This window comes from Elephantulus edwardii, unplaced genomic scaffold, assembly GCF_000299155.1.
Source record: "Elephantulus edwardii isolate Elephantulus edwardi_28Jun2011 unplaced genomic scaffold, EleEdw1.0 scaffold00007, whole genome shotgun sequence".
In the NCBI taxonomy this organism is placed as follows: domain Eukaryota; kingdom Metazoa; phylum Chordata; class Mammalia; order Macroscelidea; family Macroscelididae; genus Elephantulus; species Elephantulus edwardii.
The window spans coordinates 35,619,939-35,635,211 of NW_006399757.1; the positions used below are offsets into that span (position 1 = coordinate 35,619,939).

The window sequence follows — 15,273 nt, forward strand, 5'->3', positions numbered from 1 at the left end:
TCAAGATACATGACCTCATTTTATTTCCACAGGGGTCTTCTATGGCACGTCTCACGCCCCTCCTTTCATTTTCTAGAGAACGGCCTCTGAGGCTGAGGCAAAGCTTCTTCAGGTAATGAGAAGCCAACGGACATACCTTATCAGCGGAGGAGTGACAATAACAGTGTTTTCTGAAAAATTTATCTTCTACTGTTGTATAGAATCCACTGGATTAAAGAAAGTGGAGTTACTACTTTGACCACAACCATAAAAATCAAGCTTGAGGTGTTAAGGGCCTGCACTAGTGACAAATGTTTAAAGACTAAAGACCTTAAAATGACTGAACAGAGGGTTAAGTTAAAACAAACAAACAAGCAAAAAAACCCACAAAACAATGTTTTAAATTCTGGTTGAGAAAAATGGCAGCACCAATAATATACTTAATGATTAAAATTTAAAAAAAAATCCAAGTTGACACACTCTTTCGTAGATGGCCTTCTCTCCAATACCCACGTCCGAGATTCATTGGTAGAATCTCTGGAAAATTTGGCAAACATTTTCTAAGCACAGTTGCAGATAATTTTTTTCACTCCTTCCATTGGTATCGCTACCTGGACTCAAGCTCAAAACAAAGCCTTTGGGATCCTTTTCTGGAGACGGCCTCTGTGATGAGGCTCTAGGCTGCAGGGAGTTAGAAATCAAGGTTTTGGACTTTCTAGACACTTGGCTAAATTGTCCTTTTCCCTCCGCTTTCGGAAAAGAAAGGGAATCCTTAGAACCCCTCCCTGCTTTGTCGAAAGGGACCTTATCCGGAGGAGCACAAAGAACTTTCCTCGCATGCACGCGCCGCTGGCGAAGCGCTGCCCTCGCTCCTGTCGCGCACACGGACTGACCGGAGCGGCGCTGACGTCACTTCCGGCGCGATGACGCTCATGCCGGCGTGCAGACGCTTGCGTCAGCAGAGAGCGGAGCGGAGGGCACCCGGTTTGAAGTCGTGCGGGTCGGAGCGGACCGCCTCGGCGCCTGCCTCGGACCCCTGCTCTCCGGCCGTGGCGGGGACGAGCTCGGCTAGGCGGCCGGCTGATGCCCGAAGGCCCGAGTCGGGACGCCCTCCTCCGTACCGGCCGCTCCCCTGTGCTCCGCGGCCTGGGCCTCGCAGCGCTGCTCTCTGGAAACTAGCGCCTGGGCGGTGCGGCGCTCGCGGGGAACCCCGAACTGCCGGCACCCGGACATGGCGGTCTCCAGGTAGGTCTCCCTCCTGACGAGCTGAGCGGAAGGCAGCCCCAGCGAGACACGGACTCCCCCTGCAGAGCAGCGGCTCCCATTGTCCCGGGGCTCGGGCACCTCCTTCCGCAGACCCCGGAGGTCGCCGCTCGGGCTGCTCCTTGGAAATCGTCGCAGGAGTGGCTTTCTTTCTCCAAGAGACCCCGTGTGGCACGTTGGGGCTGGTTTTTCTCCTTCTCCGCCGTGTTTCCCCTTCTCTGGTTTCCCTTCCCTCTTTCACTTCTTGGAGCGAGCCTCTCCTTTTTTCAGAACACGGTCGGCGCTAGGCTGAACCCTCATCTCCATTTCACCGAGAAACTTGGGTGCTCACTGTCGAAGCAGAGGAGACGCGAATGAGTGCTCAGGTCAAGTGACCTGGTTACGTTGCTGCTTCTAAAAACTAGAGCTTTACGGGTATGGTCCGGACCGAGACTTGACTACTTTACGGTTTATTTTCTGCGCTTACAGTCGTCAGTGTTGTATTTCATCTTAAGCACGTTGCTCGTGTTGGCACCATCTTTAGCTAATAATACACATCTGAAAATATTTAGGACTATTACTCTTCAACAGCAAAGTCTAGGAAAAGCAACAAGACGTTGCTATTTAAGGCTATTAAGAATAAGTAAAGTTCTCTTTCTCTTCCACATTACAGACTGGTTGAAAAAGTTGTAAAAAGAACATTTTGTCCGACGTTAGTGCATTTTGGCGGCGTAATGAGTTGAAGTGTTGGGCTGTTAGATGAAAGTTGTGCTCTTGGAACCCACCAGCTGCTCCTGTGGAGAAAGATGTGGCAGTCTGTTTCCGTAAAGATTCATAAACACAGAAACCCAGCGGGGGCAGTTCTGTCCCCTCTTGTAGGGTCACTGTTGAGTCAGAAGCCACTGGACAGTAACAGGTTATGGGTTGCCACATAGATTTAAGGAAGAAGTGATGGTTCAGAAAACAGATAGTTTTTAATCCTTTTTCATAATTAAACTCACTCCTTAAGTGCTGTGTGCTCAAGCTTTAACTGTTTTGCAAAGAAAAGGCTAACCCATCCCTCACAAAATCCCTAGATAACTGATGAAATAGTGTGTGGGAGAAACTCATGGGGGTTGGTTTAAGGGGGTTGCTAGGTAGTATGGGGCACCTGACTTTACTGAAGAGATAATGAATCTGTTCAAATGTGAAGCAACTCTTGGTTCATGTGTGTCAAACTCTTGAGAGTATGCCAGTTTCCATTTTTGCACACAGAAAGGTGTACTTTCTACTTTGTTATTTCTCTGTAAGTGTGTAAATAAAAGAGTACATGGATACATAAATTTGTTATGAGGTTTGTTTATCCGAAGATACATAGTATAAGGAGATGAATAGTTTTTTTTTTTTAAGTTTTTCTGGCTACATGTTTATTCAACACAAAACAATTCCCTGCAACTTTACTGAGGTGGCTGACCACGTCCACGACCAAATCCGCCTCTAAACTGGAATTCAGTTGCTGACCCAGCCCCAGCCTTGGCTTTCTTGTCGGCACCAGGAGGCACTGCACTCCGTCTGTATGTGTCTCTGTCAGCCTCCCCTCGAGTCAATCTTGCAGGTCGTTCACCTTTCAAACCTTTTGGTCGTGGCCTGCCAGTCTCAGGACGGCTGCAGCGCAAGGTGGCAGGAACAATTTCAGGAGGCAGGTGAAGGTAATCACGTAGATATTGGATACCCTCGTTGGTAAGGTACCAGTAGAAATGTTTCCAGGTGAACTGTTCCTTCACATAACCTCGTGACTTGAGACTCTGCATGGCCTTCATGACATGAAGGTTGGGCAGGTTTTTATCTGCCAGTTCGGGGTGCTTTGTTATGTGGACATCCTTCTTGGCCACCATCACCCCCTCCTTAAAAAGGAATTCATATATGGCAATCCGGTTCTTCTTGGGCATCAACATCTCGACGTTGGATGGGTCCGGAGCCTAGACTGGAAAGGAACAGTTCTTTAAAAACTCTTTTCTTGGAGTATGCTCAAACTCACGTGTTTTGATTGAGTCAGAACTCCAGAGGGTTTTTAGAGGCTTTACATTAGCGTTGGAGGAGATCTGGATGTAGTTTTAACGGAAAATGAAGGTTATTTTCAAAGAGTCTGTAACGTGCTTTGGTAAATAATGATCTATTTGTAGAAGTTAAAAAAAATCTCTCAAAACTCATTGCAATTGATGTGGAACAGACTTATTCCTAATTCTCCATTGGGTTTCCAGTTGAAAATTGCATATGAAGAAATTACCTATCCTCCAAGAAGCTGCTGGTGGGTTTGAACCACCAGAGAGGCATGGCCTTTTGGTTAATAGTGCAGTTCCCTACAGATTATGCCACCAGAGCTCAATGTATAGAAGTTTAGACCCCTATTCTAACTAATCAACAGTATTTCTGAGTGAAGGAAAGAATTTTGAAGGCTACTGTATTTAGTTCTTGACATTGGGTTTCAAAGGGTATGATAGAGATTCTTACTCTGCCAACATTCTATATTTTTGGGAAAAAAAATCAATAAAACAAAGAACAAACAAAAACCATACCAAAACGTGTCATGTTCTTGTGAAAGAACTACTTCTGTGCTTAGTTTGATGATCTACTACTCAAAAAAGTCAGAACTGACTTAGAGCTGACCCTACAGTAGATTCTCTAAGATTTTAAATCACGAAAGAGGTGATTGCTCACCTTTCTCCCACAGAGCCATTGGTGGGTTCGAACTGCCAGAGAGGCACCACTTACTTTGGGTTAGCAGACATCTAACTTCCTATGGACGATGAAAGCAATTCTGTTTCGGTTATATAGTAAGGAAGACAATTTAGAGACAGCTTCTGAAAAAGTAGTTCTTGATTTTTATTTTTTTTTTGTCTGTAGATTCACTTTCGATGAACTTTCATAGTCTAAAGAAAACGGATTTAATATTGTAAGTTTGTGCAGTGCTGATTAATTTTGAGTGTTTTAGGCAAAACATAAAAAAAAATCATGTTTATTATAGTAATATTTAAAATATTTTCCATGGTGTATAGCATTGTGCATAAACGAAAAGAAACATTGATTTTAGGGCTAAATAAACCTTTCTAAAATAGGGAAATAGTAAATTGGTATCCTCATTTCTTCAATTATGCGGTCTAGAATGCTAGGAATAAATTTTTACTTTGTCTACTTCTTTCCCTAAATCAGTCTAGTCACCAAAGTTCAGTCCTGTCATTTGTAATTTTTTTCCTCCAGTCAGTTTTGTGTTTTTCCATACCAGTCGCCACAATTTAATTCCAAATTTCCATCAGCTCCACTCTTTGTTGTTGTTGTTATGTGCCATTGAGTCATTTGCGACTCATAGCAACCCTATGTACAAGAGCTCTAAACGCTGTTCTATCCTGTGCCAACCTAGCCATCTCAAACGCTCTTATTCCCACCACTACAGTCACAGAATCGATCCATCTCATCGAAGGTCTTCCTCTCCTTCACTGCCCCTCCATTCTGCCAAACATGATGTTCCTTTCCAAGGACCTCCTTGCAACATGCCCAAAGTATTTCAGACGAAGCTTCAGAATCCTTGACTCCAAGGAGCATTCCGGCTTCACCTTCTCCAGGACAAACATGTTTGTTCTCCTAGCAGTCCATGGTATATTCAACACTCTTCTCCAGCACCACAGCTCAAAGGCATCAATTCTCTATCAACCCTATTCACTGTCAAACTTTCTGATGCATAGCACGTAATTGTGAAGACTGTAGCCTGGATCAGGCGCACCTTAGTCTCCAGCCTGACGTCGTTGCTCTTCAGTACTCTTGAGAGGTCCCTCACAGCCAACTTTCCCAATGCAATTCGTCTCTTGATTTCTTGACTCTCCTCTAGCCACGTGTAATGACAGCCTCTGGGCTTTTCCTATCTTCTCTGCCTCATGGCCGTTTATTGTTCAGCTCAACTAGTCTGCATCTCAAATAAGCATACTTAAACATGATTGTATTTACCATGATCATTTTTATTAACTCCTACTCTGGTTTTGGGATCTAAGCCTGTATGTTTACTTTGTTTTCCTTTTCAGGTTTTACTTTGAGTTATTTGCACCTGTGTGTATTCCTGTCAGTCAAGTTATACATTTAATTTTGTAGTTGATTATCTCCTTTGCTGGTACAACATACAGGACGGTACAGGGAATGTGTCTTTTTTCTGTCTCAGAGTAGGCACTCAAAAACAATTTTTAAAGGAGTAAGCAAGTGGTTCACTGTAATTTATGCTTACTAAAATACTTCTAGTGTTTTTCAGTGAGTGCTTCTGAGTTGAACTAGTTTTTTCCTCAAGAAGAAAAACTGGGAAACTTTAAAGAGGGTTATGTAACCAACTAATTTTATTGAGTGATTACTTATTTACTGTTTCCTTATGCAAACCACTTTGCTGGCTGCAGAGATTAAAGAGATAATTAAATCTCAAAACTAACAAAAAACTGTCTATAGCTTTTTATATTGGTCAGAATTATAAATAAACATAATTTAACATTTTATAATATAGTATAATTCTGTGATAATGTGACCTTTTCTCAATTTACTGGATATAACTATATTTTGCATGATCATATGTTGCATTAATTACTCTCTGCTGTTGAATTGGTTCTGATTAAACATAACCCTCCAACGAACTTCTTAGGCTGTAAATCTCAATGGGAGAAGACTGTCCATCTTTCTCCTGGGGAGTTGCTAATAGATTTAAACCCCTGGACATGCTCTTGGGTTAGCAGTGCGACTTGGTATGGATCACACCATCAGAGTTCATCAGGTTGGGTTTTACTGTGTGTTTTAAATTCTAAGACTGGCAAACCCTGGAATATACAGTCACTGCTTAATCTGTGGGTATTCTCAATTGCAAACTATAAATCTGAAAATGTAGTATTTTAGGTTTCCAGAGAAAATACCACTAAAAAAAAAAGGCTCATCATCCAACACTAACTGGATTATATCTCTTATGATATACAGGGTTTTCAGTGACTAATCTTTTGAAAACCAGACCTTTCCTTCTGAAAGCTCACTGAAACCTATCAACCCTGAGTATTTGAAATACTGGTGACATACCTTCCAGCATCATAGCAACATGCAAGCCACCAGAGTATGATAAACTGTCATGTGAGTGATAGAGGCTTCTAGACACTACTTATGAATGAGCTGGTTTAGAAACTAACTTAGACCCTTGACATTTCTTTTGCATTTCAAAATTATATAGTTCAGAAGAGATTAAAAAAAAAGCTGAACCTACCACACCTTAATTATGGAAGAACCAGTCAGCACATCTAACCACAGCTTTGACCAATTTTGTTAATTTCCTCTTTGTACTGTTAATACTTCAGAATAACATTTTAATGGGTGTGTTCTGCCACATAAGGAGCACTAGTGTATTATATGTTGAGTTGCTAATTGAAAGGTTGACAGTTTGAATTTCCTAATAGTACCAAGAGAACAAACAGTAAGTCTTAGTGCAGCTAGAGTTCTCTTTGGAGGCAAGAATGATGAGACTTTGGCTCACATATTTTGAGCATGTTCTTAGGGGGGACTATTCCTTGGAGAAGGACAAGATGCTGACAAGGGTGGTGGGTTGACAAAGGAGAGGAAGACCCTCAACCAAGTGGATTGACATGGTGACTGCCTCAGTGGGCTGTTGTGTGTCAGAAAGTGTGAGGATGGCACAGGGTCAGGTCTTTTGATCCTAGGGTTGCTATGAGTTGTACTTGACGGCACCTCAAAACAACAACAAAGTCTGTTCTAATGGTTTACAGCTTTGGAAGCCTATTAGGTCACCATAAGTTGGAATAGACTTTACAATAATGAGTTTGGTTTTTGGATTTTACACTGCCAAATAAAAGGACATTTCTTTGTATGGAGGAAATTTTGGTAGATTTTTCATATAATAGGAAAAATGATAATATAAAAAAACCCAATTGTTCTTACCTACCTTTGGATGTAACAGATTTCTTGTATTTGCTGGACTGCTTCCTCCTTTACTATTAACGTAAATACGTTATAAAAGTGGCAGGTGGTGGTGGTTTTTTTTAGTTGCTGTGAAGTTGCTTTCAACTTAGATTAGAACTGTTCTCAAAGGTGATCTCAAGGCTGTGATCTTTTGAAAGTTGTCTGGCCACCCAGGCTGTTTTCCACGGTATTCTGGATGATTTAATACCACCAGCCTTTCAGCTTGTAGTTGAGGACTTAGCCATATATCTCATTGTAAATGACAAAAAATATTTGAAAGTTAAAAAGATTTTGGGATGATAAAATTGGCAAAAGTAGAGGAGATATAAGAAGCTTTCCATTTCAATACCTGGATGGTAAATCCTTCCCTAGCTCTGGTTTATTCCTCAAAGTACTTGTATGGCATGTTTTTTTGTTTTATTTTAAAAGAAAGTACTTGTATGCTTTGTCTTTTTTAAAAAATAAAGTTATTCAAGAGACTGTTGTTAGATGCTGTCGAGTTGTCTCATAGTGACCCTAACAAAAGATCTGAAAAAGATTTACTTGCTGTATATCAGAAAGTTGGACAGTGACAAAGGATGACAGAAGAGGACTTGGTGTCTTTGATTTGTGATGTTGGAATACTGAATACACAGACTTGCCAGAAGATCAAACAAATATTTCTTGGAGAAAATGCCACCAGAGTGTTCCTTGGAGACAAAGATGGTGAAGTTTCTTTTCACCTACTTTGAGCATGTTGTTAGGAGGGGTTGGTGCTTAGAAACAGACATCCTGCATGGAGAAGTGGAGAGTCTACAAAAGAGAGGAAGATCTTCAACAGTACGAATTGACATAGTGACTGTAACAGTGGGCTTGAGTATATCAAGAATGGTGAAGATGAAGGATAGGGCAAGGTTCAAATTCGTTATTCATAGGGTCACTGTGAGTCATAGTTGACTCATGGGCCCCTAACAAAACAACCTGTGAGAAAGCTGGATTCTGGACAGTGAGTAGGGAAGAGAGGAGAAGAATGGGTACTTTTGAATTGTGGTATTTGTTTGTGAAGAGTATTAAAATATTCCTTGGTCTACCAAAAGAACAAACAATCTGTATTGGAAGAAGTGCAGCCAGAACATATCTTCGACACAAGGATGGGAAGATTTTCTCTCATACTTTGGGCAAGTTGCTGGGGAGAGGGTAGTCCTTGAAGAAAGATTGCATGCTTAGCAATGTAGAGGGTCAACAGAAAAGATGGATTGATAACAGTGCCTGCAGTAGTGTACTCAAACACAGCAGTGATTGTGGGAATGGTGCAGGATTGGGCAATGTTTTATTCTTTGTACATAGGTTAGTTATTAGTTGGAGCTGACTTGATGGTATTTAGCAACAATAAGAAGCCTACTTGCCTATATACTTTTAAAAATAATGCCTTCCTTTCAAATATAAAATTTGAACCGTTTTTAGATTTTTAGTATTTGTCCTGAAGCATTTGAACAATTTTGATAGCATCTTTCACCTGATTGAAAGGATTATTTTAGTTCAGTGATTTGTAACTGCCTGCCTTGATAAATACTACTTTACTACTGTTTAGCTTTTCATGTAATACAAACAGAAACCTTATTCTTTGTGTTTTGTAGACACGTATTTTCTTTCGAACCTTTTTTTTTAACCACTTAGTTCTTTTTCTTTTAAAAATTGTAATTTGGGTGAAAGTTTACAAAGCAAATAGATTTTCTATGAACAGTTCCTACACATTGTCATTCTTAGTATGTCTTAGCTCTCTGTGAAAGAAAACAAATCCCAGAAATAAAATATGAACCTCATTGCAGTTTACTAATAGTTAATGGTTGTGCTTATTTCTAGAATCTTCTTGCTTCTCTTTAGATAATACTTGAAGGCCTCTTGAAGGAAGAGTGCAATCACCATAACTTTGTCCTTGTCAACTCCTGTCTTGTTAAACCCACTGCCTTCAGTTGATTCTGTCTCAAAGTGACCCTGTAGGACAGAGTAGAACTGGCACATTAGGGTAATAAGGCTATAAATCTTTATGGGACAGATTCCTCCATCTTCTGTGAAATAACTCATGAACCACTGAACTTCAGGCTTGTAGCCTAGTTTTTAATCACTGTGCCAGCAGGACTCTTATGTCTTGTTCAAAGTATCCTTTTATTGTGGTATAAAGTCTTCTTCCTTTTATTACCTCTAGTAGCTGCTTTCCTTCATTAGATCATTATTAGGGTGGTGGGAGGCGTAGACATGTATGATAAGCAGACAGATAGTGGTTCTTACTTATGATTTTTATTTGTAAGATATTATAGTTTTTCTGTATTCTAGGGGAAAAGTGACACATGCTTTACTATCCTCCTTTCTTTTTTTTTTTTCCAGGTAAAAAGAGATCCTAATAGTCTAGTGGTTGAGGAACTCTCCTGCTAACTAAAAGATGGTTTTAACCCAGCAGCCTTATCATAGGAGAAAGACGAGGCAATCTGTTTCTGTAGATATTTGCAACCTTGGAAACTATGGGAAGTTCTTCTTTGCCTTCTAGGGTGATTATGAATTAGAATCAACTCCATGGCAGTGAATTTTTTGTTATTCCTGATATAAGATATATTTGTTTTATTCCAAATTCTTAGCATTGGATGAATGACAGAAATGAGATTTGAACTTGACACTGTGGATCTGAAGTTTATGCTGTAATTTTAAATGTTGTGTACATTTATAAATTCTTTCCTTATAGATTTTATTCCCACATTTCTTATATTCTAATGGCTCATGAATCTGTTACCTTTAGTCTGAACTTTTCTTCTGAATTTTAGATTTCTTTTCAAATTCTATTCTTTGTTTTATTCTAGCTATCCTGCCTCTGATACTAGTAAGCTTGTCATCTTTTGCTATAATGTTGATCCAGTACTCTTCTCCTGTTGCTTTTTTCCTCCGGATAAATAATATGTAACAAGGTATTTACTCATTCTTTTTGCCTTGCTACTTGCTTCCCTCCAAGCAAGATGGGTCACTAGCAGCTCTACTGGAGTCACTTGCGAAAATTCAGCCAAGGTTCCTGCTCTTGCCATGTATATTCAAACTGGCATGGACTGATCCAGAAATACCAATTTAACATGTGCAGCCAGTGTTTCTGTCAGTACATCAAGGATGTAGGCATTATCAAGTTGGACTAAATGATCATCCTTTAGCGGCTTGGCCAAAATGGCTACATGAGTGTGTGCGCCTGGAACAAGATAGTAGTAGCCTCAGTGTCAGAAAGAAAGCCCTGTGGGGGAGAAGGGCAGCCACAGTAGCTGCTGTTTCTGTTTCCAGAGTTCCAAGCAGGTTTTTCAGCACTTCCATATAGAGATTGGCACAGGACTAGATTCGAGACACAGCTCAACACACTTGCAGAAAAACTGGATATTAGTACTCTACCTGGAGTTCCAGAAGAGCATATCAGAAATAGAAAGTAAGATTATTTGTTCCTGCTTGCAATGACATGCAGTCCAGAGTAAGCAATACAAAGAAATAGAAGATAGAGTTTGATACTAGGGAATGATGGGAGAATCCTTGATGGATTAGGGTATCAATGGTACATATTTTGCCCAACATGGTTCTAACCTTCAGCACCAAAGAAGACATGGTTACCTCTGCAGGAAAAAAATGAATAGAACTATGACATTGAAGAGAGAAAGGTTCTGAAACCCAAGTCCATGTCATGTGGTGTAAACTTTTATTGGAACAAAAGAACAAGGGTATCCACTATATCTCTGTACTTGATGTAAGGTCAGCTGTGCAATATTTATAGTCTATGTATAGCAGCATCATGATAGATGGGAAAGAGATGGAGATTGTTAACAGCTTCCGTTTGCTTGGCCCCACAATCACCATTCTTGGTACCAGCAGCCAGGAAATCAAATGACGAATTGCTTTGGGCAAGTATGTTGCCAGGGACCTCTCTAAAGTATTGAAGAGCATCAAAGTCAGGTGCGCTTGATCCAGGCCATAGTCTTTGCAATTACTTGTTATGGTCAGAAAGCTGGACAGGAAGGGATGATAGAGGAGAATTGATGTCTATGAACTGTGGTGCTGGAGAAGAGTATTGAATGTACCCTGGAGAACAAACAGGTTCATCCTAGAGAGGATGAGACCAGGCTGCTTCTTGAAGGCAAGGATTCTGAAGCTTCATCTGACACTCTTTGGACATGTTGCAAGGATCCCTCTGGTCTTTGGAGAGGGACAGTGCAGGAGAGGAAGACCCTCAATAAGATGGATTGACTCAGTGACTCGGATTAGGCGGGTAGATGTGTTAGAGACAAGGTTGGCACAGAATAGGGCAGGGTTTAGAACTGTTGTACATAGTACATCTCTTAAATCTAATAAATTTAACCTCTAAACTAAAAAAAAAAAAAACAAAACTACATGACAAGAAACAATACCAGTGTTTTGACATAAAATTTCAATTATAATGTGAAAAAAAGACTTAGTTTTTCATAGTATTCACATGTACAGTTACATACATTGAAAGCAGGAGTAGCATCCACTTCCTAAACAGTATAACTCTGAAAATGATGAACTTTGCAAAATGACAATAAATATGGAAAGGCTTCAGATCTTTTGTTCATAGGGTTGCAATGAGTTGTGCTCGGCTCGATGGCAATCAACAACAGTTATATTGAGTTTGTTAGCTGTGGATTTTTTTCCATAAATAGTCTTTTGTCTATTGAGAAATCTTTCTGTTTCTAATTGATTGAATGTTTTTTATCATAAAAGATTTTGTCAAATACTTTTTCTGTTTCAGTTGATGTGATCATATAGTTCTTTTCCTCTAAAAGTGTATGACTTTGATGTATTTTCCAATGTTTAAACATTCTTTTTTTTTTAGAATTCATAATTTTATTTTCACATGTCACAACACAAAAATTGCTTTTTTTAATCCTTTGCCCATTACTCCATTCTGAAACTATTCTGTGTTAGAAAAGGGGAGCAAGTCTTCTTTGTTCTGCTAGCAAACACCCACAGTCTCAGCACCAGGGTCTCCTGGTGAAGTAGTACAAGTAATATAGAACTGATACGAAGAAGTGGCATTCAGTCCTTATCTGTCTGGTCCAGTCATTTCTGGCCACGTGGGCACCATCATGGGACAGGCAGGGGGCCTTATCATTGGACGCCCAGGCATCATTGACATGTGGCCTCCCTTGGGTGGTCTCATTCCAGGAGCAGGTCCCACTGGCATCATCCCAAGAGAAGGAGGACCTATCATTGGCATCATAGGAGACCCTCCCATATGGGGTACTGGCATTATACCAGGGCGAGGAGAGCCCAGGAGACTGGGTGGAGGTGGGATCATGACACCTGCTGGAGGAGGAGCAGAGAACAGAGTAGGAGGTATCTTTCCTTGTTGAAATGCAGCCGTTGTTCTGTCAGTTAGGCTCTGAGCCTGCTCTTTCATCCATTTTTTTTATATTAGTCTTTCACATTCTCTTTGTGTTTCCTGCCACTGCAGTGCGCCTTTCTCACAGGTGGCGAGTCAGTCATGAGTGAGGTACGTGTCACGGTAATCACAATAAAACTTAGTCATGGTAATCCACACAGGCCGTTCACGGAATCGCACCGTGCTACCCAGATTAACATATGTGATTGTGGTTTAATATTTAAACATTTAAAAGAAGTTGAACTGTAATGTAGAGGCCACACCTCTCAAGTGTTTCGAATCTGCCAGCCAGAAGTCTACCAGAGAGTTGGGCATTCTCCTCTTGTATGATTTACAGATTTGGAAACCCAAAGCTCTTGAGTTAATTCCAATTTAACAGCAGTAAGAGTTGAGTATCTTTTTGAGGATCCTTTTATCTGTATTTAGAAGGAATACTCATCTGTAGTTTAGTTTTGATTCTTTGTCAAGCTTTGTTATTAAAATAATGCTGACCTCATAGAGTAAGGTAGGAAGTGTTCTTCCTCTTGGTTTTTGGAAAAGTTTTAAGTAGGTTCAGAGCCACACCTTTTAAATGTTTGATAGACTACCCCAGTGAAGCTGTCATGTTGATTTTTTCTGTTGTTGTTTGATTTATTGCTGATATGATCTATTCACTTGTTAAGGATTTGATCAAACCTTTTGGGTCTAATGAAAGTGAGACATGTATGAAGTTTGTCTCTAGGAACGCGCACATATAGGATTTCTAAACTACTGGCATATAATTGTTGACAGTACAGTTATCCCTTGGTATATGTGGAAGATTGTTTCTACGACTCCCTGGATGCCCAATTCCTCTTCATAAAGTGGTATAGTATTTGTATGATAGAAGTTTGTGGCACAGTAGTTGCATGATAGAATTTTTAATTTACTCATTGCAAATACATTTTTAAGAAAACAAACACTGACCATATAACATGGCCCTGGCTAGATGAAATCAGATTGACTACATTGCTGTAAAGAGATGATGGAGAAACTTGGTATCATCAGTCAGAACAAAGCCAGGGGCTCATTGTTGAACACACCTTCAGTTGCTCATAGGGCCACCATAACTGTGAGGATATTCTATTTGAATTTAGAGACCATCTTGAGAGTAAATTAGATGCGTTGAACACTGAAGACCAAATGGGACCAAATGACAACATAAGAGACATCATGTATGAAGAAAGCAAAAGGTCGTTAAAAAGACAGGAAAGAAAGAAAAGACCAAAATGGATGCCAGAAGTCTCTGAAACTTGTTCAAGAATGTAGAGAAGCTAAAGGAATAAATGAGGAAGTGAAAGCTGATTTCAAAGGCTGGCTTGAGAATATAAATAAAGGGATTATAATGAAATGTGCAAAGGCCCGTGTTTGAAAACCAATAGGAAAAAAACCCATATTTGACATTTCTCAGGAAGAAAAAACAGTAAAGAATTTAAGCCTCAATTACAATAGTGTTGTCATCTCTGGGCAAAACATTGAATGATTCAGGAAGAATCAAAAGAAGATGGAAGCAATACACAAAATTATTGCACCAAAAAGAGTTGGTTGATACACAAGTATTTCAAAAGGTAGCATATGATCAGGAATCAATTGTAGTGAAAGAAAAAGTACAAGCTGCCCTAAAAGATTTGATGAAAAACAAGCCTCCAGGAATTGACGGAATACTACTTGAAATGTTTCAACAAACTGATACAGTGCTGGACATGTTTATTCTTTTGTGCTAGGAAATTTGGAAGACAACTACCTGGCCAAAGTGGGAAAAGTCAATATTTGTGTTTCTTCCAAAGAAAGATAGTCTCAACAGAATGTTAGAAGTTATGGAACAGTATTACTATCATACACAAATAGTCTTGCTGAAGATAATTCAGAACTGAGTGGAACAGAAATTAAAGCTGGATTAAAAAGAGAACACGGAACTAGTGATATTGCTGACATCAGATGAATCGTGCCTAAAAGTAGAGAATATTAAAAACTTTTGTGTATTTATCTACACAGGCATTTGATTATGTGGAGCATAACAAATTTGGATAATCTTACAGAGACTGGAACTTCTGAACACTTAGTTATGTTCATTTGGAGCCTGTACATAGACCAAGAGGCAGGCAGTCAAGCAGAACAAGAAGATACTTCATACTTTAAAATCAGGAAGGTTGTGCATCAGAGTTGTGTCCTTTCACCATACATCTTTAGTCTGTATACTGGGCAAATAAGGTGAGAAGTTGGACTATATGAAGAACAATGTTCATATTGCAATTGGAGGAAGACATATTAACAACCTGGACCATACAGATGACACAATTTAGCTTGCAGGAAATGTAAAAAAAAAAATAGCATCAACAGCTACAACTTTGGGTGTGGATTAACCTCAGCAATATAAAACACAAATCCTCACAGTTGTACCAATCAGCAGTGTCATGATAAGTAGAGCAAAAATTGAAGTATCCAGTGATTTCATTTCAACTACATCATCATTATCCTTGGAAGCAACAGTCAAGAAATCAGTGTATAGCATTAAAAAAATATGCTGCCTAGGACCTTTACACTTTAGGGCTAAGATGAACCTGACCCATGCTCTGGCCTTTTCAGTTACCTCATATAAATGTGAAAGGTGATGAAAAAGGAAGACTCAAGAACTGATGATTTTGAATTGTGTTGATAAAGAATACCATGAA

General features: G+C 39.8%; 1 protein-coding gene and 2 pseudogenes across 1 annotated transcript in view; 2 read left to right on the forward strand and 1 right to left on the reverse strand.

Annotated features, from left to right (window-relative positions):
• Nucleotides 1-1,124: 1,124 nt before the first annotated feature.
• BTAF1 (BTAF1 RNA polymerase II, B-TFIID transcription factor-associated, 170kDa) overlaps nucleotides 1,125-15,273 on the forward strand; it is a 106,814-nt gene continuing 92,665 nt past the window's right edge. Inside the window, exon 1 of the mRNA XM_006880333.1 lies at nucleotides 1,125-1,224. Within this exon, the coding sequence (XP_006880395.1) occupies nucleotides 1,211-1,224 (14 nt within the window). The 5' untranslated portion in view covers nucleotides 1,125-1,210. The remainder of the gene's footprint in view (nucleotides 1,225-15,273) is intronic.
• Nucleotides 3,325-10,934, forward strand: LOC102872215 (annotated as a pseudogene).
• LOC102852417 lies at nucleotides 12,245-12,730 on the reverse strand (annotated as a pseudogene).